At 45.2% G+C, this 22,266-nt stretch overlaps 1 protein-coding gene across 6 annotated transcripts in view; it reads left to right on the top strand.

Moving 5' to 3' along the window:
* Adhfe1 (alcohol dehydrogenase iron containing 1) overlaps nucleotides 1–21,442 on the top strand; it is a 28,605-nt gene extending 7,163 nt beyond the window's left edge. For 5 of the 6 annotated variants that reach the window (XM_055603157.1, XM_055603154.1, XM_055603155.1 and 2 more), the window contains 10 exons: nucleotides 77–231; nucleotides 379–575; nucleotides 2,731–2,808; nucleotides 4,221–4,326; nucleotides 6,254–6,406; nucleotides 8,144–8,242; nucleotides 11,250–11,328; nucleotides 11,543–11,639; nucleotides 14,065–14,222; nucleotides 20,926–21,442. In XM_055603157.1, coding sequence (XP_055459132.1) covers nucleotides 77–231; nucleotides 379–575; nucleotides 2,731–2,808; nucleotides 4,221–4,326; nucleotides 6,254–6,406; nucleotides 8,144–8,242; nucleotides 11,250–11,328; nucleotides 11,543–11,639; nucleotides 14,065–14,222; nucleotides 20,926–21,009 — 1,206 coding nt within the window. In that variant the 3' untranslated portion in view covers nucleotides 21,010–21,442. Of the gene's footprint in view, nucleotides 1–76; nucleotides 232–378; nucleotides 576–2,730; nucleotides 2,809–4,220; nucleotides 4,327–6,253; nucleotides 6,407–8,143; nucleotides 8,243–11,249; nucleotides 11,329–11,542; nucleotides 11,640–12,505; nucleotides 12,564–14,064; nucleotides 14,223–20,925 lie in introns of those variants that run through there. The other variant, XM_055603158.1, reaches the window with a different exon arrangement.
* The last annotated feature ends 824 nt before the right edge of the window (nucleotides 21,443–22,266 follow it).

The raw sequence follows: 22,266 nt of genomic DNA, 5'->3' as shown, positions 1-22,266 counted from the left end.
TCTTAAAGATCACGTTTAGCTTCCCCAGAGGTGTTACTGTACCCATGCCTAACTTATGAGTCGATTTGTATTATAGGATCTACAGAACATGGGAGCTAAGAATGTTTGCCTGATGACAGACAAAAACCTCTCCCAGCTCCCTCCTGTACAAATAGTTATGGATTCCCTATCAAAGAACGGCATCAGCTTTCAGGTTTATGATGACGTGAGGGTGGAGCCTACAGATGGAAGGTAATGCTGGGTGCTGGTTAGTTATGTATGCGGATGCCCACGAAAATGGCTACCGTTGAGAATTTGTCCCGGGCCTTCTTCGACAGCACGGCCGTGCACTTCTTTTTAAAATATAGCATAATGTTCTTTTGCTTTCTGTTCTCTAAGTTTCATGGATGCGATTGAATTTGCCAAAAAGGGAGGCTTTGACGCCTATGTTGCCGTGGGCGGGGGCTCCACCATGGACACCTGCAAAGCTGCCAATCTGTATGCGTCCAGCCCTCACTCGGAGTTCCTTGATTATGTCAACGCCCCCATTGGGAAGGGGAAGCCGGTGACTGTGCCTCTTAAACCTCTGATCGCAGGTAAAGACTCTGTTCGTTCGCTTTATTTCACAAATACCTCCCCCCCCAAAAAAAAAAAAAAAAAAAAAAGCCTTAGGTGCCATGCCAGCTCTTAATTTCAAAGTCTGCATTTCCAGAACCTCTGATTTGTCCATTTCAAATCACTGCCTATTTAGAGGCCAACATAGACAGCAATTACTTCATTTGAAAATTCTGACCTTCATCCATTGCAGATAGACAGTTTGGGTCAGCAGGAGGAAGCTTGGAGTTTCAGGCCGTGGTGTTGCTGTGTCGGGGAGGGAAGGGCTCTCACTGACATTTCGTATCTGTTGGCAGCCTTGCCTCCAGACCTGTCTGCCTTGTCCCATTTCCCAGCCACTGGGGAGGTTCAGCCCTTTCTTCCATATAATGGCTCTCAGCTCTGGAGTTTGGAGTCTTCCCTGGGACATGTGGCCAGCATGGGCACGTTATTTTGGATGACGTCTGCTCCATGGCTGCCCAGTGCACAAATCTATGTCAGAATAGCTTGGATGTTCCGCGGGGGGGGGGACTTGGGATTTTCTACTCTTTTCTTCCCTCTCATTTCTACAGCTGTTAGCACACTCTGTGTTGTTAAAATACACTGCCTGGGAGGAGAAAAACATTCTGTTTAAGTTTTGTCCCTGCACTCTCTCCCTTTTTCTGCCCCTGCTGTAAACGGACGTGGTGGGGACCTGGGGGAGCCGGTGGGACATGAACTGCTCTGACATGAATGGGACCCGCTGGTGAAACCATGTCGGCATCACACAGAGAGGTGATTAGTAAAGCTTAGAAACTTGACAGAAGTACAAAACCGCAGGGCCCAGCAGAAGCAGCTCCTTCCTATGGCTGCTGCCAAGGCAGAATAAAGATGTCTTTTAGAGACAGGAGATGCTGAGCAACTTGATCTCTGGCTCTAGAGAGCAGAGCTTCCCAGAGCTCATCGCTGTTAATATGGCACAGACTTCCTGCAAGATTAACGTATACAAGTTAAAAATGATACAGACAGCCAGGTGTGGTGGTGCACACCTTTAATCCCAGCAGCCAGAGAGGCAGAGGCAGGCAAATCGCTGTGAGTTTGAGGCCAGCCTGGTCTACAAAGTGAGTCCAGGACAGCCAAGGCTACACAGAGAAACCCTGTCTTGAAAAAACACTGACAAAGACATCATACATGTGTGTTACAATAGAGATCTTACATTCAACACAGGTTCATGTCAGTGCAGACACAGACAGCATAAGTATAAAACCTGTTTGCACAGATACAGACAGCATGTGTGTTAAATATACATTCATGTTGACCATACATGTATGTTAACTTATCATATATGCAATATAAATTCACAAAATGCATTTGTACATATACAGATAGCATGCATATTAAACACTCATGCATGTTAACCATACATGCATGTTAACGCAGCCATGTATATGATAAGGGCATTTTTTAAATTTTTTTCTTCACAATTTATTCATTATATATACTGATTGAAGGTCCCTCCTTTAACTCCCCCAGTCCTACCCTCCCTCCTTCTTCCCCTCATCCCTTCCCCTAGTCCACTGAAAGGGGGAGTTCTCGACTATTGCCATGTAGCCAAAGCTTAAGACCAACAAAACTAAAAGATCTGATAAGGGCATTTTAACACAACTATAGAAGCCAGGTAAGTGTTATATAGACCTCATGTTAATATAGACAGATCCTAAGCCGGGTGCAGTGGCTCATGCCTATAATCTCAGTACTCAGGGAGGCAGAGCTCTGTGAGTTCAAAGACAGCCTGGCCTACAAAGTGAATCCAGGACAGCCAAGGCTACACAGAGAAACCCTGTCTCAAAACAAACAAACAAACAAAAACAGATGTTGTAGACATTAAGCATGACTACCATAATGTATGTTAAGAAAAAATATATGCTAGATTACATACATGCATGCTAACATTGCCACAGACAAAACATGATGATGGGAACACTCATAAGTGTGTTAAGGTAAAGCATGGGCATCACACACATCAACATATATGTTACACAGATACACATGTTAGACAAGCAGCAAGATCAGTGACACTTCCTTTTCTAACTTCGCTCCTTGTTTCTGAGGTGGAATTAAATATCTCCGCTAACCTCTGTACAGATTCCTTCTAATATCAGTATTGTTTGGTTCAAGTTCCAACTACCTCCGGGACTGGCAGTGAGACTACCGGGGTTGCCATTTTTGACTATGAGCATATGAAAGTAAAAACTGGTAAGAATTTTATTCAGCATTATTTTGAAATTCTCTCTCTAACCTCTCTTACTCACTCCTTTGTCTTTGGTGCTGTTACTTAGAAATCAAGGAGTTAACTGGACTCAAACACACATTTTCTCTTCTCCAAGGATGTGTGAAAATGGGCTGGGAAGTTTCTCGTTGAGAATTACCTGAAAAGGCTATCAAAAAGCCGTACATTTCTTTTCATACATATTCTTTTGTGTGTGTGTGTGTGTGTGTGTGTGTGTGTGTGTGTGTGTGTGTAAATGTGTTCCGTAGCTGTGGGAATATGCCTTTGGAGGCCACAAGAAGGTGTCAGATCCCCTGGAGCTGGAGTTACAAGCAGCAATGAGCCACTTGACCTGTCTGCTGGGGACCCAGCTTAGGTTCTTTGAACAAGCAATAATTGCTTTTAACCACTGAACCATCTCCCAGCCCCCGAGTGCCATGAGTATTAATAGGCCATGTTCCCGTCCACGCCAGTGGTTGGATCAGTGATGATGGATGTGCCCTCTCTCTGACATTTTTTAAATTTTAAATTGATTTTATCAAAACGTGATATCTTTTTTTACAACAAAATACATACTTTTCAAGAGTCCGTTTGATGGATTTTAACGAATACATGTGGCAAGTCAAGATTCTAGACATTCCCATAACTCCACAAAGTTGCCTCATGCTCCATCCCAGCCAATCCTGGACCATCCCCAGTCACTTCTGTTCTGTGTTCTGTCTTCTTAGTCATTTTGGGTTTACCTTCTCTTCGACTCTTGGCAGCTGTGGTAGGAATAAGTTTGACTCCATATCCTGCTTCCAGCATCTGTAGCAAAATAAGTTGACCTTGAACTGTACACCCAGAGTAATCGCATTATTTTAAATTATATGATCCTGTGGTATGGATGACAACAGCAACATTTAAATTTAGCCTTATGGTGTTTAAAAGGCTTATATGCACATTATCTCATTTTATCCTTGTAGCTCCTGAGAAGGATGTTGGGTGGGTGGGTGTGTGTGTGTGTGTGTGTGTGTGCAGGGTCTAATCAGAACTCCGAGTGATTAAGTGACCTGTCCAGTGTCACACAGCACAATGTAGAACAATGGCCAGTTGTATACGAGTGAACATTTTGGGACTGATTAAGAACCAAGCCGTAGTTTGCAGTTCTTGTCAGTTTCTGGGTGGTAAACACTGCAGCTGGGCCAGCAGGCCGCTGATAGAGCTACATGAACTGGCTCCTGGGATCCGGGGAAGCCAGCCCCGCACACCACTGAAAGCGCCGGCTCTGGTGCTTCTTGCATCACTCCGTGAAAAGGAGTCTTTCCTCATACTTCTGTTTTCAAACGTATTGCCCTGAGGTCATTAAGTTCTTGATGGGGCCCACACCTCGAACGTATTAAAATGTCTCCGGTTCTAGGCATTGCTTCCCGAGCCATCAAGCCCACCCTGGGCCTGGTTGACCCCCTGCACACGCGCCACATGCCTTGCCAGGTGGTTGCCAACAGCGGCTTCGACGTCCTTTGGTGAGTGCCGGTGCCTGCTGGAGGGGCTTTTCAAGACCGGTCTGTGGACCGTGCTTTGCCACGAGATCACCTGTCTGTAGTCCTGATCACCCTTCCCTGGTTAACACTGTCGAGCACACTCACGCCGGCTGTCCCCTCGCTAGGTGAAAAATGCCAAAGCGGGGAATCCTGCCTCTATGGCCTCGGAAGGGTTAAGGCTGCCCCCCGGGGGTTGGGGAGAGGTGATTAAAGGAACAGTGTTTCCAGGGTGTAGACCATCGTGGGTGCTCTCGGCAGCACCCCCTTCTGGCCTTCCCTAATTCCATCCCACAGTCTCTCCATCCCTCTGACAAGCTTCCAGACTGCGGCCTGGCCAGCGCACTGCAAGAGCATGCGCACACACAACCCCTCACGTGTTCAAGTGTTTGAACACGCGGTGCCTGGCTGGCGGTGCCGCTTTGGGATGCCATGCAACCTTGAGGAGGTGGAGCCTGACAGGTGGCGCTACGTCACCAGGGGCAGACTTTTGGAGGTTACAACCTGGCTCTGCTTCCTGATCTGACTGACACACTAGAAGCTCTGCCCATCCCCCCCACCCCCCATCCCCCCACCCCCACCCCGCACTGTGAGGCTGGGGAGGAACCGCCGCCTTACTCTAGTCCCCGGGACTTCTCCCCGGACCATGTGACTGTCACACCATGAGGTTCACATGAGTGAGTAGTGACTGTTAATCTAGCTCGTCAGTCCTTCTCTGTGTTCCTCACTGTGTTCTATCGCCTAGAAAGCTGTCTAACTCCGCCCCGTTCAACGTTATCAGAAATGTGATGAGACATCTCCCAATTGCTCAGAAATAGCGGAAACGGAGTTGCTCTTCCTAGTCATAAAGAACATAACAAGCCTACGATGGCCCAAGCAATAACCTCTAAGGGGATGGCTCAGACCTAGACCGAACCGTCTGAAGAAGAAGTGGGCTAGATGGGAGAATCAGTGCTTGCTTTTGTTAGTCAGCTTCCCATCACTGTGAGAAAATACCTGAACAACCTTAAAAAGAGGAAAGGTTGGGGGTAGAGAGACGGCTCAGCAGTTAAGGGCACCAGCTAATCTTCCAGAGGATGAAGGTTCAATTCCCAAAACACACATTGCAGGTCACAACTGTCTAAAATGTCAGTTCCCAGGGATCTGACACCCTCACACAGACACAACAACAACCCATAGGGGGGGAAAAAAAGGAAATAAGTCATTCAAAAAAAAATTTAAGGAGAAAAGGTTTATTTTGGCTTGTGGTTTAGATATATATGTCTGCGGTCACTTGGTTTTATTGCTTTGAGTCTGTGGTGGGAACACTTGGCATCCACAAAGCAAAGAGAGAAGAAAAGAGTCTCCCATTATCCCTCTCAGTGCATCCCCAGTGGCCTAACTTCCACCTCCTCGCCTCACCTACTGAAAGTTCTACCGCTTCTTGAAAGGGCCATCGGCTGGGGACCTCTCTCTTCTTTAACTCATGGACTTTTGTGGGATATCTTAGATCCAGCCACTAGTACTGCTCTGTCACCCGCTGTGAACAGCTGATTCTTGCACTTCTCCTCAGCCCCTACGGAGAAGTACAAAGCCATCCAGCAACTGCATTTCTCCTTACCTTCTAATGTTTTGTCCAGAAGGTGGCTTTTCTGGCTCTCGCATGAAGAAGAAAGCAGATTCTCCATCTAACAGTGAGAACTATGACCCGGTTCTGCTGAGGCCATTGCACACCACTATTTGGAGGACTCCGGTTGTGCCTGCTCTGAAATACTGAAACAGCCAACCTTAAGTTTAAGGCACATTAAAAATAGACCGCTTTTTTTTTTTTTTTTATTCAGGTCAAGAATCTAAAATGTAGTTGTAAGAACAAGGTTTGCAAGGGATGGAGAGGGGCAAGGCTCATTCTGTGTGTTTAAACATTTCTCTTCAGCCATGCTCTGGAGTCGTACACGGCCATTCCCTACAGCATGCGAAGCCCCTGCCCTTCCAATCCCATCCAACGGCCGGCATACCAGGGCAGCAACCCAATCAGCGACATCTGGGCAGTCCATGCACTGCGGATTGTTGCCAAGTACCTGAAGAGGTATGTCACCGTGAGGAGAAAGGATTGGGACAGGAACTCACAAGCTGCTCTCAGGTGAAAACTGACATGCCTGGTGCCGAAAGGTCTGCCGACCAGGTCGGTCACCTGTGACTTCTAAAGGGATCCCAGGACAGGAAGAGAAAACTGGACCCCTCAGTCTAAAAAGGGCAACAGTTTCAGAAGACAACTGAAGCTCCTAATAATACATACAGGATACAGATAAAAAGAGGTTTGCTCACCAAAGAAAGCCCCCAAGTTAGCTAGACACGGTGGTATACCTCCGTAAATCCAGAACTTGGGGGTCTGATACAGGAGGATTGCCATGAGTTTGAAGCCAGCCTGCGCTGAAACCAGCCGGGGCTACAAAGCAAGACTTTTTTTTTAAAGAACAACGGCTCCAGTAGTGAAGTGGGCGTGTGGGAGATGCCTATGAGAGTGGGCAGGGATGAGAACCACACAGACAGATGTTGGCTGTGTCGTCTGTACCCCAAAGGCACACAGAAGCCACCCATTGAGAAAACTCACGTGAATTAAAGTCAAGGGGGAAAACATGCAGATACTTGGGAGACAGAAAATGTAAAAGGGTCCCTGGAAGGTTTTGAAAGGTCTAAGAACACAAATACAAACTGGGTGTGGTGTCACACACCTGGAGTCCCCACCACTGGGGAGGCGGAGGTAGGTCATAGGAATTTGAGACCAGCCTGGGCCATATAGCAAGACCTCATATTTAAACACAAAAATTTAAATTAAATATTTTATTTGTTTGTTTGTGTTTTTTCCAGACAGGGTTTCTCTGTATTTCCTTGGCTGTCCTGAAACTTACTTTGTAGTCCAGGCTGGCCTCAAACTCACAGAGATCCACTGGCCTCTGCCTCCCAAGTTCTAGGATTAAAGGTGTATACCACTGTCGCCCAGCATAAATAAATTTTTTCTTTTTTATTTTTTTTGAGACAGGGTCTTGTTTACTTATTCATTCATTCATTTTTATTTTATGTGCACTGTTTACCTCCATGTATATCTGTGAGCATACCAAATCCCCTGAAACTGGAGTTACAGACAGTTGTGAGCTACCATGTGGGTGCTGGTCATTGAACCTGGGTCCTCTGAAAGAGCAGCCAGTGTTCTTAACCACTCAGCCATCTCTCCAGCTAAATATTTTAAAAGTTGAATAATCTTTAAATGTTTTAAAGAATACAAATATGTAAGTGATCGTATTTACAGCTATTATTTATGAGAGAACAAATGGGAACAGACTCCTAAGACAGCAAAAACATACAGTTCAATTTGGATTAGTGTCACAAAGAGAAAGCTGGCTAGGCTGGCTGACTTACTGTGCAGGTAGCCCGGGGTTACGGGGCTCTGTGTGTCTTCTGAGAATGTGTTCTCTCTCAGTTTATTCATGACCATCAGAGTCACTGCCAAATGAAGACGAGCAAGTCCCAGGTCACCTCCCTTGAGCAGCACTCAGAAAGCAAGGTCAGGGCTTGGCTTCCCTGGCACCTTCCTATCAGTTGATCAGCTGACAGAGTGTTTATTATGCCCTTGGTGAAACCGTTGATGAGAAAAATATGCTTGCCTTCAGTTTCCATTGAGAAGACAAGGAGTTGTTTGAGTAACCTGCCTAATTTTTCTTTCTACTGAATGACAGCCCCCCTTCTCACCTTTCCCTCAGGCAGATCTTTATTCAGAAGGAAATGGCAATGTTGGTGTGTTGCTATGTATTTATATAATTCACAGGGCTGTCAAAAATCCTGATGATCTGGAAGCGAGGTCCAGTATGCACTTGGCAAGTGCTTTTGCTGGCATTGGCTTTGGAAATGCTGGTGTTCATCTGTGGTAAGTGAGCATGCAATTTATTTTCTTAACTCAAGCTACTGCCTCTACATTTTTATGTATATAATTCAGGACAAGTGGAAAATTTTAAATATGCTATTTAAAATAGAAAGGTAAGGTTCCCCAAATATTTTCTTAATTCAAATTCAGTTTATTAGGTCATAGATTCTTATAATAGCTTCTAAAATACAATTTATATACTATACAGTCTGCTCATTTAAAACACATATGATTAAATGTGGTTTTTTTTACTCTATGTACAAAGTTCTGCAGCCATTAGTTTTAGAACATTTTAAAATGTTCTAAATGTTGAAAGAAAGAAAGGAAGATAGAGGTAGGTAGGTAGATAGATAGATAGATAGATAGATAGATAGATAGATACATAATAGAAAAGAAAGAAAACCCCTCATCCTCCACTACTGTTCACCAATGCCCATACCCCCCCCCCAATGCTTAGAGACCACTGGACAACTTTCCATCTCTTTGGAATTCTCCACTTCGGGTGTGTCATAGATGTGAAAGCACATGGACCTCTGTGCTCGCCATGCTTTACTTAAATACTGTTAGAACCTCAGTATTCATTCATGCATGAGCACTTCGCTTCTTTTCACTGCCAAATAATATCCCAGTGTGTGGAGATACCATATTTTATTTGACCTATTACCAGGGAGTGGACACTTGTTGCTATAAATAACATTCTGTACAAGTTATTGTGTGCACTTTTTTATTTCTTTTACTTCATACAAATGAATGGAATTTTTGGATCTATGGTAACTTTGTGTTAGTTTTTTTTTTTTTAAAGAAACTATCACTCTTCTATGGTGTTTATACCATTTTTCATTCACACCCGCATTAGGTGAGGGTTCCCATTTCTCTGCATCTCACTATATATTGTCATTTGTAAAATCTCAAACGCAGGATCTTTCCTTGATCTCTCATATACGAAAGAGAAAGGAAGCAGTCAGAATCTCTGTTAGTAGTCCCAAGTTAATTCTTGGCTGAAATTTTATTGATATAGTGCCTTAAGGTAGAAAAGCAGAGAATGTCGAGAATTAAGAGTCAAGCTTTGGTAGGGTTCAAGGCCGTGGTGAGCATCAAGCTTGGTGTCATGGGAGCATGAATTTATTACACCAAAAGCTCGGAAACAAAGTGGTCTAGAGTCCAAAAGTGTTCATCCCCCTTGGCCCAATATTTCACTTTCATGTATCTAGCCTAAATAAATTCATGGTATGTGCAATAGGTTTCCTCAGAAAGCTGTTCACTTGAGTGTAATTTATAACTGAAAATATTGGATGCCTGTTTGATTTCCAATGGGAAATACTCAACCCATGAACAGTACTTAAGTGTTTGCAAAGGCTATTCTATAACACCAGGCACAATGATTCACACTTGTAATTCCAGCGCTTATGAAGTGGAGGCAGGACAGATCAGGAGTTTAGGGTCACCCTCAACTACATAGACAGGTGGAGATCAGCCTGGCCTGCATGAAAACAAGAAGAATGTTAGGCTACAAAAGCTATGCACAAAACATGCACGGGGCGGGAGAGATGACTCAGCTGTTTGTAGATCCACAGCTGCTCTTCCAAATGACCCAGGATCAAGTCTCAGCACCAATGGGCGACTGCCCTCTGTAACTCCAGTTCCAGGTGATCAAATGCCCTCTTCTGGCCTCCACGGGCACTGCAGGCATGAAGTACACAGAGGTACATGCAGACAAAACATACAAACACATAAAATAAAAAAGGAAGAAAACAATCTATAAATTATATGTTCAGTGTGATCATAAATTAAATATATGCATAAAATGGCTAGAATGGTAGAGAATGTGAATCGTTTTTATTTTGTATAAAGAACATATATAACTATTAAAAAACAATTGAAAATTTTCAAAGTATTGATATAAAGTTGCCTTTGAAAGCTACATGAACCCTAATACTTTTTGCAAACATACTAAGCTATAATTTTCTGACTCCAAGACAGGTAAAGTGCATTCTAAAGTATCCAATAACTCAGAGAAGCAGTAGCTTTTCATTTATCTCATGCAAGATATCTGAGAACTTTTGGATAAATATTCATGTAATTTATCAAAACTACTTTTTCATGAAATCTTTTGCTGGCTAAGCATGCAATCCTCCAATAGACCATATTAAAAGAATGAGACCATTTTGCTCATATTAAGCATTTCATTTTTACAATATTAATTGTGAATATTATATGTTAACTTGTTGTAATATTTATAATCTGAACCATCTATTAAGCTACAATGTTTTCCTATTTGTTTACTAAAAGTTCAAAAGGATACAAAGTTTCTGTTTTCTGGTAAAAGTAAACCCCACTGTGGGCTGGAGAATGGTTCAATGGGCAGAATGTTTCTCTGTGAGCACGAGGACCTGAGTTTGGATTCCAGCAGGTACTTCAAAATCTGAAGCTGAGGCTGGCCACACTAACTAACTCCAGCAGAGTCTCTGAGACCTGATGCTGCTAGCCCAGCTCTAGACTCAAAAGCCTGTCTCAAGGGAATAAGGAGAGAGAGGGAGAGAGAAGAGCAGAACACCCAATGCCCCCTCCCCCCCGCCCCGCGCTTGTACACCAGTTTGCAAAGGTAAAAGGCAGGCAGATAAAAGTCAATTAAACAGAACTGATTAACCTAGCTTCTCAGGCTAGACTAGTCCTTCATAAGTCAGCACCATTAATATGAAACATTTGAAACGCTCTGTCAGTTATTTGCACAATGGCTCACTAGTATGTCCTGCTTGCATATTATCCAATGCGAACGACTCTTTGATCATTGCAGTCTGATCTTTTCAGGGGTTTTGTTAATGGAGACAGTAAACTCGGAGAGCATCACCGTACATCCCTACATCCAAGAAACACACCAGGTAGACCTCTGTGAGGTGACACTGCAGTCCAGAGACGTGAGGCACACTCCTGTAACAACGTCCGTGTTTACTGAATTCTGGCATCTGTGTGTCCGCAAAGATTTTTTTTTTTTTTTTTTTTTCTTTTCCAGCCATGGCATGTCTTACCCAATTTCAGGTTTAGTGAAGACATACAAAGCCAAGGAGTACAATGTGGATCACCCTTTGGTGGTAAAATACTTAATAATAAGTTACTCAGCTAAATCTTGAAATTGTCACAATCACTGTAAGTATGTTTGTCAGTGGGGGCGGGGCGGGGCCGGGGACGAACTGGCAAGAACCCTGCCCCTGAGCGGCACCCCAGCCCACGCTGCGAGTTCTTGGCTGCTCAGAGCACCCTCTAGAGGACTGAGGAAGAACAGCTGTTCTGTCCCTCTCTCCCCAGCCCCATGGCCTCTCCGTGGTGCTCACATCTCCAGCTGTGTTCACCTTCACAGCCCAGATGTTTCCAGAGCGGCACCTGGAGACGGCAGAAATATTAGGTATGAACCACTACTCACAAATCTGTGGTCCTCCAAGGTATGGGATGTCACTTTGGGGTAGCCCGTGATAAAACGTCAGCGGCCTGCCCGAAAGCCTGGGCAGCCCTCAGGCTTGCTTCTAAAGATCTGTAATGAAATGAAACCTGATACCGATTCTGTTAAGTGTATCCTGATGCGATTTGCTCTGCTCTTGCCTCTAAAGAAAGTATCGCTGGGCACACAATGTCCTGAGTTTTGCTGTGCAAGAGTGTCTGATAAAATGAATCGGCAAAGCAGCAGTGACCTCCCAATCACAAAGCTAAACAAGAGACAGAAGCAATTCTAAATGAGCAACTTGTTTGCTGTCCTGTAATCTCGCTAATAAGAAGCCCACTCTGCCTTTTGACTCTTACAGAAAATAAAATTATATTCTGCATGCTAACCATAGTGTGAGGTAAAAAAAAAAAAAAAGAAAGAAAGAAAGAAAAGAAAAACCTTAGTGTTTTTCTGAAACAAGAACTTTTTTTTAGGTGAGTTGGAGAACTTGACTGACTTGTAAAATATCTTATTCCCCTGCTTGCATTTGGGGTGGGAAGAGAAAGGCTGTAAACGAAAACTCCGTTCTTCGTTATGCTCTTATAGCTTGAGCCGTTGGAAAGATTATCCCCAAGGAGGCAGGAGCAACCGCAGACATCCTCCCACAGGGCTACTGCCCCGGCCCTCCCTCACACACCAGCCCTTTGTGTGTCTCGAAGCTCCAGGTGCTGTGCTGGGAATGTTAATGTCAGAGGCACAGAACTTCAAGCCAAACCAGGCTTCCATTTGCAGTGTGTACTGTGTGAACTCATTGGCAGAGAGACCAGGGGCCTTATTCTCTCTCTTTTTAGGGAGGGGAATGGATGGCCATGCTGGGAAAGAGCTCTGGACTTCGTAAATAAGCAAATGGTAAAAATTAGAGGGGAGGGGCCCCAAACTGTAGGCTAAATCCACTGTAAATAGGGAAATCCTGGGGAATTTACAGGGCATGGTCCAGACAGCACAGATGTTAAAAGAAGGCTGATCCTGGGAGACAAACCCCACAGTTCTTCCTAATTGCTTAGGAATTTCACTATTATCCCATCTTGCCAGATAATTATATTAATTCTCTATGAAACCTTCATTTTTTTTCTTAGCTGTAGCAGTTCACTTTTTCATATCATCTCTCTTTCTCTCTCTCTCTCTCTCTCTCTCTCTCTCTCTTTCTAAAACTGCTTCATAGGAGAACCTAGAGATTTGTACAGTGTGTCCAGTGGCAGCCGTCCCAGGATGATAAACCTGAAACCCCATATCCTGTGTCACACCTCCCACCTAATCTGCTCTTAGCTGCTGGGTGTTGCAGACAGATCTTCCGTCCTGTTGCTCTCCTTGCTCTCCATCTGGCCTGTATCTGGCCTGTTTACCTGTTCCTGAAACCAAAGCTGCTCTGACCCTCAGAGAAGGAGGAGGCTTAAATCTGACTTACAGTGTGCCACACGGAGGAGGGGCCTCCTCTCCCTTGTAGGCATTTTGTTTATACGTCATCCAATGCTACCTTCATTCGCAGAATGCTAGCCTTGTAGGCCGCACAGGTGTTCCACTTAGATGGGCATCTGGGCAGGTGCTAGGTGAGGGTTGGGAAACCTGCTCCCTTCCCTCGGGAATTTGCACACTATCCTGCCTAAGAGCAGAGCCCTGTGCCCCTTCCAGACTGGCATCTCTGTTATTGTTTGTGCTGCGAATCGTTAAACTTCTGTCCTTACAAATCTCCAAGCCTTGGCAGCCTTCTTCACATTGTTATCTTCACAGGAAGCAGCTATTCCCCAAGTCTCCCAGCTGCCTGTCACTGAGACACTTATTAAGAGGACCATCCGTCCCCTATCCTTTGGCAACAGACCTTTTTTTTTTTTTTTAAGGTTTTAAAGAGGAAACCTTCCCTTCCCTGATCACATGTAACAGAGTATAGCCTTGCCTCAAGCTGTTTGCAAAAGCCTCGTGTTTTTCTCTGTTGCTGTTAGAAAAGACATTGAACATTTACACCTCTAGATGTCAGTAAATGCCCAGCCCTGAAAGGAGTATAAGCTCTGCCTCCTAAAATGTGCTACCCCCGCATTCTAGCACCTGCTCTGTTCAGCGCCTCCTTTCATGGCTCTGTCACACTACTCCCCCATCACACAAAAGGCAGACAGGGAGGAACCAGAATCCCGAGCCAGCTTGTCTTACAGAGCTGTTGGCTCCCCCGCCTGACCTTGCCAGTGTGTCATCTGTGGGCGCGACCACTGACCTGCAGAGACGTCTCAGGGAAACCTAGCAGTGCCTTGGACCTCAGTGTTTGGAGGTGGTATTGTGTACAAAATATCAGTGATATTGTGACTGAGTTACACCGGGAAGCTGCTTCCCTCTCTCCCTACGGTCTGACCTTTTCTTCCAGGAGCCGATATCCGAACTGCCAGGACCCAAGATGCGGGGCCTGTGCTGGCAGATACCCTCCGAAAGTTCCTGTTTGACCTAAATGTTGATGATGGTCTCGCTGCCCTTGGCTACTCCAAGGACGACATCCCTTCACTGGTGAAAGGAACACTGCCCCAGGTAAGATTTCACTCCATGGCCTTCATGCTGCCAAGCACAAGAGCCAGCGGGGACCACAATCAGGTCTGCTCGTGGCCTTGCAGCACCCCTCCCAGCTGCTAGGGAACCCACAGAACAAAAGCAGCCTGGCCCCTGTACCCTTATGTTTGTCCATGAAATTGTGGTAGAACTGAAAGAATCCTTTACAAAAAGTCGAGATGCAGACTGCCAAAACCGACTTGAGCTATGGAAGCCCTTCCCTTTCCCTCATATCTGCTGTTTCAGAAGTTCCCTATGAGATGGCACAAAACCGTTCCAAAAGGGCCGCTGATGTCATTTCCCACTGCAAAACATCCTACTGCTGTGTAGAATACAGTGTAACTTTTAGGTTGAAACTATTGCGAGTTCGCGCTTGAATCATTTGGGGATATTGTATATTTCACACACACCTGTGTCCCTCTGTGCCTCATTTGTTTAAATTTTGCTGAAGAATGCGAATTAAATTACCCCCATTTATAAAGTAGAATCATTACAGATAAACACTCCCTCTCACAAGAACCACATGAAGATGCGATCTGTCTGGACCTCTCCAGAGCTAGAACACCAGACTGAAATGGACCAAGGTCCTGATTCATTGCAATTTACTCTAAAGTTGAGGGCTCAGATCCTCGAGTCAGTGGGCCACACCATGCTTGCCACGCCCAAGCCCTCCTAGTCAATAGGAAAAGCGGGAAAGCAGGGCTCACCGTGGGGCTCTTTTGTCCAACATTAACCATTCACAGATCCCAGCCCCCAAACCTCCACCACCCCCCCGGCACTCAGACGGCAGACAGCTAGAGTATCCACTCAAGAACCGCCTTGCTTACCGCAAACAGCGGTACTTTTTCCTTACCCCATTTCAGGGAAGCAGGGGCTCAAACTAGTACCTTCTTCCCCACTCCATCACTGTTCAGACTGTGGGTGACCTGGCCATTCACAGATGTTTGTACAGTTTGAGCTCACAGGTCCATGTGTCCACACAAGCAATGTAGGGAATAGCAAGGAACAAAGCAATTTGAGGAAACAGATGGTAGGGAACCTCAGTAAACTGGGAGACAATGACCCACGTCATAATTTAGCACAAATTTAGGTTCCTGTGTGGGTAGTTTAAAGGTGTCCAACTTTTAAGAAATCATCAACCGGGTGCTTATTCTTGGCTTCTCAGTATACAAGCGAAGCATGGCCCATGGGCCACTGCTTTCCCTGACTCAAATCCAAGCCCAGTGGATCCGATTGTATCTCACAGGGTAAATGAGTGAGGAACACAGTGTCTTGGGACTCAGCACTGGTGCTAAGCCAACCGGCAAATCCACAGTTCTAGCCTGCTGGGCCGAAGCGGAAGCGTTTATAAAGCCATTGTGGTGGTCTTATCCAAGCCTAGCACTGACGAGAGCAGGGGCCTGCTCTGCTCCCCCTCCTCTGCGGCACCCCACACGGGCTGGTAGGCATGTCGAGTGAGTCACACCTGCAGCTCCCCCTGCCGAGCCCTCTGTCCGGGTGAGCGAGTGGCTGGGTGGCAATTGCAGATTTTGCCTAAGACTGAGTCAAACAAGGACAGCCATGAAAGCCTGTGCTCCGACCCCACAGACCCGGCGGCCACCGTGATTTCAATGTGGCTGCTGGCTTCCCAGCATTATCTCAGGGATAACTTTGCCTCAGGGCCACGTTCAAGAAGATGAAGATGTGTTTAGGCCAGCGGTGATGATTCAGCCAGTAAAGGTGCTTGCTGCTAAAATGGAATGACCTGGGTTCGAGTCCTGAGACCCGAGAGGCAGAGAAAACTGACTCCCACACGTTGTCCTCCGACCACCACACGTGTACTGTGGGGCCCACATTTACACACAATCAACAATAACGGAACTTTTGTTGCACGTTTTTGGATTAATGATGAGGGACATAACCATATTGTTTTGGGAGTATTCTGAAAGGATTTGGGAGCTTTGGGCTTGAAAAGGCCACTGAGTCCTGAAGGCTCACTAAACTCTGATGGGAGCAAAAAAGGACTGTTAAAGAGAGGTACCAATGATGGAGGCCTGGCTTGTGGAGGTTCACAGGAAAGACGGAGAGTCCCTCAGAGACAATTAGGCCATTTGGTTGATAATTTGAATTCAGAATCTGTGGTTTCTGGCCAGCTGTGACTGAATAATCAGCTTTGATTACCAATAGGCCGACACCACTGAAGTGAACCTTTGACTTACCGAGATAACGGATTCTGGTGAGCCGGGGCTGAAAACTCAGGTGTGATTAATCACAGACCACCATCACTGAGAAATCTCCTGGGGAGTATTCCCTGAGGGCCAGCACCCAGAAGCTGTGGTCCAGAGGGGGCCAAAGCTACAGCTCAAGCTGGTAGCCAAACTTGATTATGTGTAAGAGTCTCCCACGAGGTGCTGCTTTGGCAACATGAAAGCAGGCCGGTAACCAGTGCGCTCCATAGTCACCGCTTCAGATCCGCCTCCAGGCTCCTGCCCTGAGCGCCTGCCCTGACGTCCCTCAGTGTCAGACTTCGATCTGTGGAGCTGTTTCAGTGAAATAAGCCTTCTCCCCCAAGGTGGTTTTGGTCAGTGTTTTTAATCACAGCAATGGAGATCCCTCGCTAGAACAGAAATAACCCACAGATGAGAAACTGTTGTCACCTCTTAGGGGAATGCCATGGCAACCCCAGAACTTTACCCATACAGGGGGCCAATCTTTACTCATTAGTATCTACCAGATTTAATGTAGTAAGATATACTGGTCCCTGCAAAGAGCCTTGCCAGAAAGTTTGTTTTATACAGTTCGTGTTTGATAAAGGCTCTTTTATGTTCAGCAGCCAGGGGTCGGTTTTCTCTAGAAGGAATGAGCAGGCCAGTCCTCTTAACCAAACACCACAGCCTGCGCTAGTGGCAACAAATGGCAGCCCCGAACACAGAGGCGGCCAACTGCATGGCCCAGCTGCAGAGGGAGTGGGCAAGAACAAATCGATCTTCAGAGCTCCATTCCTGAAACCTCTGGAAAGAAACATTTACATTTCAAATCAAAACATTTCATTACTGGGGAGAGCTGTCTGCCCGAATGAGCGTTCCCACGCTTGGTAGACGGACCAGCTGAAATGCTGTTATTTTATGAACGTGCTAAAAGTAGAAATATTTATTTCAGTGCCCATGTTAGTCAGTTGTTCTTTGGTCTTCCTGTCTATAAATAATAGCTCGTTGCTCAACACATCTTCATTCTGAAATCATTTGGCTTTTATATGGCATCAGATCAGACACTTTGTCTGTATTTGCCCGGTCACTGGGGTTGGAAATGTGAAAGAGAAAATTAGCATGGGCTGGGGCTCAGCTGCTCCTGAAAGTCCAGAACTGCCTCTCCAAAGATGAACAGATCATGGTGGTAGACTCTGAGCTCATCAAAGGACTCTTCTTTGTTATAACAAAATGTGGTAGAAGCCATCACCATCATCACCATAATCATCAGCCATAACACACACTGAAATTCAGCTTTTATCCTGCCACAAACTAGATAGATAGATAGATAGATAGATAGATAGATAGATAGATAGACAATATAGATAATAAATAGATATAGATTGATTGATTATAAATAAATAGATGATTGATTTCAAATAGATTGATGATAATCAGATAAGGTATGTAGATGGGTAGGATAGACAATAGAAACATAGATAAATGACAAATTGCTATGTAACTATTAACAAGATCTGCGAGAATATAAAAATTTTGCTTTTGTCTCGTTCATATTCCTCCCACTTTCTCCAAGATGCCATTCATCCTTGTCATTTTTATTTTTTTAGCTGTAGTAAAGTAACATTAGTTTATCATTTAGGTAACTCTTCTGCACATAGTTCAACGCCATTTAACACATCCAAAGTGCTACACAGTAGCATTATCCGCTGTAGAGCTTTTCCTAGCACCCCAAATAGCTCTCCCTACACCAAACAGCAATTATCCTATTGCCTTTCTCGCAGCCTGTAGTACGGTCGGATCCTTTTCCTGTCTCTCAAAGTGCCTAAACCAGGCACCTCACATACGTGGAATCACACACTGTCAATCCTTCTGTGGGTGCTTTATTTTACCTCAGTGTGTTGGCCAGTGCTGTAGCATGTCTCAGATTCTGTTCCTGTTTACGGCTGAGTAATATTTCCTTGCGTGGTTATATACCACATTTTGTTTATCCATTTCACACGTGTGTTAAGACACTTAGGTTGTTTCTGCCTCTGGCTGGTCTGAGCTCTAGTGCACGAGTATATGCTTGCGTCCCTGCTTTCAGTTTTTCCGAGTGTCTATGACTAGAACAGTTCGTTCCTATGGCAATCTTACTGTTTGGTTTGGTTTGTATGAGTGAGACAGGATGTCACTATGTAGGCCCGCTTGCCTTGGTGATCCCCACTTTCGCTTGCCAAGGGCTGGGATTTCCAGAATGTGCTTCCAACCTTAGTCCAGTTTTTAACTGGTGAACTGGTAAACTTTTCCACAGTGCCTGCACCACTTACATTCCTATTAACACAAAGGGTTCCAAGTCTCATCTCCAGAACTTGTTAGTTAGTTTATTTATTTATTTATTTATTTATTTATTTATTTATTTGAGATAGGGTTTCTCTGTGTAGACTTGGACTACTTTTGTGTAATCTGTCCTGGACTTGCTTTGTAGACCTGGCTGGCCTCAAACTCACAGAGATCCGCCTGCCTCTGCCTCCCTGAGTGCTGGGATTACAGACATGTGCCATCTTGTCCTGATAGTTTCCATTATTTTTATAGTAGCTATCCAAGTGGTGTGGAGTGGATTGGATTTGCACCCCACTACAGGCTAAAAGTACTGACCATCTTCGCCTATGCTTATTGGCCATTTATATATTTTTCTTTGGAGACATATTTATTCAAATCTTTTGCTGGTTTCTTGATTGATCCAAAATTGGTTATTTTGCTGTTGTGCTCTGAGAATAATTTTTATATTCTGGACATTAATATGCCGCATGTACTGTTTGTGTGTTCCTTCAGAGGTTTTAGGGCTCATGACTGGAGCTTGCCTTTCTTCTCCCGAGGAGATACAAGCCATGAGCATCTGCCAGTGAGAAATAAATTTCAGGTGATGATCACTGGTGGGACAGAGAGCCTGGGTAATGAGAGAGAGAGCGAGAGAGAGAAATCCTGTGGGGACAGTGTGGAGGGAAGTCCAGTGAGGGTAGTCAAGGGTCTTGTGTGACACCCCAACCCAGACATGGCAACTAGGAGAAGGACGAAGAGAAAGGCTACAATTTAAAGGGGATGGTGGATCTGGTATGGTGGCCGGAACCTGTAACCCCAGCACTTAAGAAGTGTGGGCAGAAGGACCGAGTAGTACAAGCCTGTGCTGAACACCGAGTTTGAAGCCGGTCAGGGAACAGAGGGCTCTGTCTCGAGCAAACCAACAAGGGAAGTGAGCCAGTGGGAGAGAGAAGGCTGAGAAACAGACAGACCAGGGAGGCATCAGACGCTATGGTGTTGTTTGTCTGTTTTTGAGAATGAATCTCGTGTATCCCAAGATGGCCTTGAATTTCTTCTGACCCACCTGCCTCCAGGCTCCTGAGTGCTAAAATTAGCAGTGGGAGCCACCTACTTTGATTTTGTCGTACTGAAAATGGAATCCAGGGCTTCTTGCGCGCTAGGCAAGTACTCCACCACCTGAGCTACTGGGCAGCTCCACGATTTTGCTATCGCAAAGGGAAGTTATCCAGAGCTCCTAAGCCCAGGTCTCTGCTTGGGCGTTAAAGGAGAGCTGGCGACTGTCAAGAAAATAACCACTAGGGGGCGATAGCGGAGCAAAAATGGAAAGAGTCCATTGCAGGGCTGTTCAAGAGGACAGGGCAGGTGGTGGGTCTGAACTCCTCTGCCTGCCTGATTATAGGGTATACACCAAACGCCTGCTCAGCACGAGAAAACGGAGCCCGCGGGATGCCATGTTTGTTCATTTTGTCTGGGTGGCAGATTACCGCCCTCTTTGAGAGAGCATTTATGCATAGGATGCTGACATCACCAACTCCACCCAAAAAAAAAAAAAAAAAACACTGGAGAAATTAAGTAAACTTCTAAACTAGTTTGGAAAAGTAAATAGAAAACACTGGTCAATGGATTCCTTGTTTGGCATAGCCTAAAGGGTCATGTCCTACGAAAGTCTTTCGGGATGTGTCTCAAGACCACGCCCTGAAGGAAGTGGCCTTGAGTCAGGGACAAGCAGCTACATTTTTCTTAGCAGCACCGCGCTGTCCTTACCGGGGACAGTGACAGCTGGCAGAGGCTGTTGGCTGGCCCAGTTTGATCAGTGCACGGGCTCATTTGTTTCTCTACATTTGAGCAGAAGGCAAGGGCTGAGGGCTTTCAAAGCCTCATGAGAAAGAAGTCATCCTTGATAAATCCGAGTTCAGAATTAGCCCAAACCGCTCAAGGAATATGGCTTAGGACCTGGGGGGTGGGAGGTTTCTTTGTTCGTCTGGTTTTTGAGCCCAGGCTGGCCTTGGATTCATGATTCCCCTGACCTGCCTCTCAAGTGCTGGATTATAGGAACCAACACACCAAGCTATTTCTATAGGATATTTAAAGTATCTAGTCATTGTTTCTAATGACTAAGCTGATTTATATAACCACCTAGCATTGACAAACTGCCGTTCCTAAGCCCAGGATTACTCCTCTTACCTTATCTACTGTTTCAGGAGAGGGTGACGAAGCTTGCGCCCCGTGCCCAGTCAGAAGAGGATCTGTCTGCCTTGTTTGAGGCATCAATGAAGCTGTACTAATGACCACATTAGTAAGAAGAATCGCTATTGACCCCTGCAACAGGTTGCAGAGAGCAGAAGCTGATCAAGCTTAACCGATGCCTTTGATTTATCGCCACACTTAATTCTCCTGTTGCTGATTCAAACCTGATATGATTTTATCCTTTGAGAGAATCCTTGGTGCTCGCTAGGCAAAACCCATGGACCACTCCCCAGGGGTCAGTGTTCCTGCACCAAACCTCACTCAACACTCTGCCTCTCAGTCCATGTGCCAAATGGGTGCAAACTGTCCATCAAACGCAGAAATTTGTATAGCCTATGTCCAGACACTGAATGTCTACAGATTTATCCTGAAGAAATACTACCAGTAGTGTGTAAAAAATATGACAAGGATGTCTCTGACAGTACTGTTTGGGGTAATAAAAATTAAAACAATCTAAATATTCATTACTAAGTGAATACTTACAAATATTCATTTCTATATTCTGATATAGTAAATGGTAAAATACTACGGTATTATTAATAAAGGTGAAGTAAATCTCTTGGAAATACGTCTATTTCACAAAAGATGTGGCAGAAAAATTATATAATAGTATAGTCTGACTTAATAGATAATTTATAGATAATTTTCAATTATCTATAAATGTATCTATATAGAGAAAAGGTATAGGTCAAAATATTAGAAGATAGTAAAGGAATGAAATTGGAGGTATAGAAAAATTAAGTGTGCACTTAGTATTTTATGCTTTCGGGTTTGTTTCTTTTAAGGTGCTGAGGTTAGAACCCAGGGCCTTGTGCATGTCAGGCAGGAGATCTACCACAGAATCTCACTGCACAGCTGCAGTGTAAGGCCTGCCTTAAACTCTCCATAGAGCCGAAGCTGGTCCTGAATTCAGGGTCCTTCTGCCTCTGTCTTCCCAGCGCTGTGATTATGAATGTGCCACCATCCCTAGCCTGCTCTCTTCGCTTGGTATTTTATATATACTTATATGGTCTGTATTTGTTCAAGAAAGCAAGTGTCTAATCTTATAAGGGGGAGGTGGGGCTGGGAAGATGGCTCAGCTGGTGCAGTGCTTGCCATCCAGACACTTGAGTCCAGACCCTCTCCCCGCATACATGTGGATGTCAGCCACGGCTTCCTGCATCTGTAAACTTGGCACAGGTGGAAACAAGCAGCTCCCCAGGGCTCCCCAGCCAGCCTAGCCAGATTCACCAAGAGACCCTGTCTCCAAGGTGTAGAGTAACAGGAAGACACCAATGTCTACCTCTGGCACACAC

The sequence above is a fragment of the Psammomys obesus genome, unplaced genomic scaffold (assembly GCF_907164565.1).
Source record: "Psammomys obesus unplaced genomic scaffold, mPsaObe1.curated_primary_1811, whole genome shotgun sequence".
NCBI lineage: Eukaryota > Metazoa > Chordata > Mammalia > Rodentia > Muridae > Psammomys > Psammomys obesus.
This window is presented reverse-complemented; position numbering and strand designations above follow the sequence as displayed.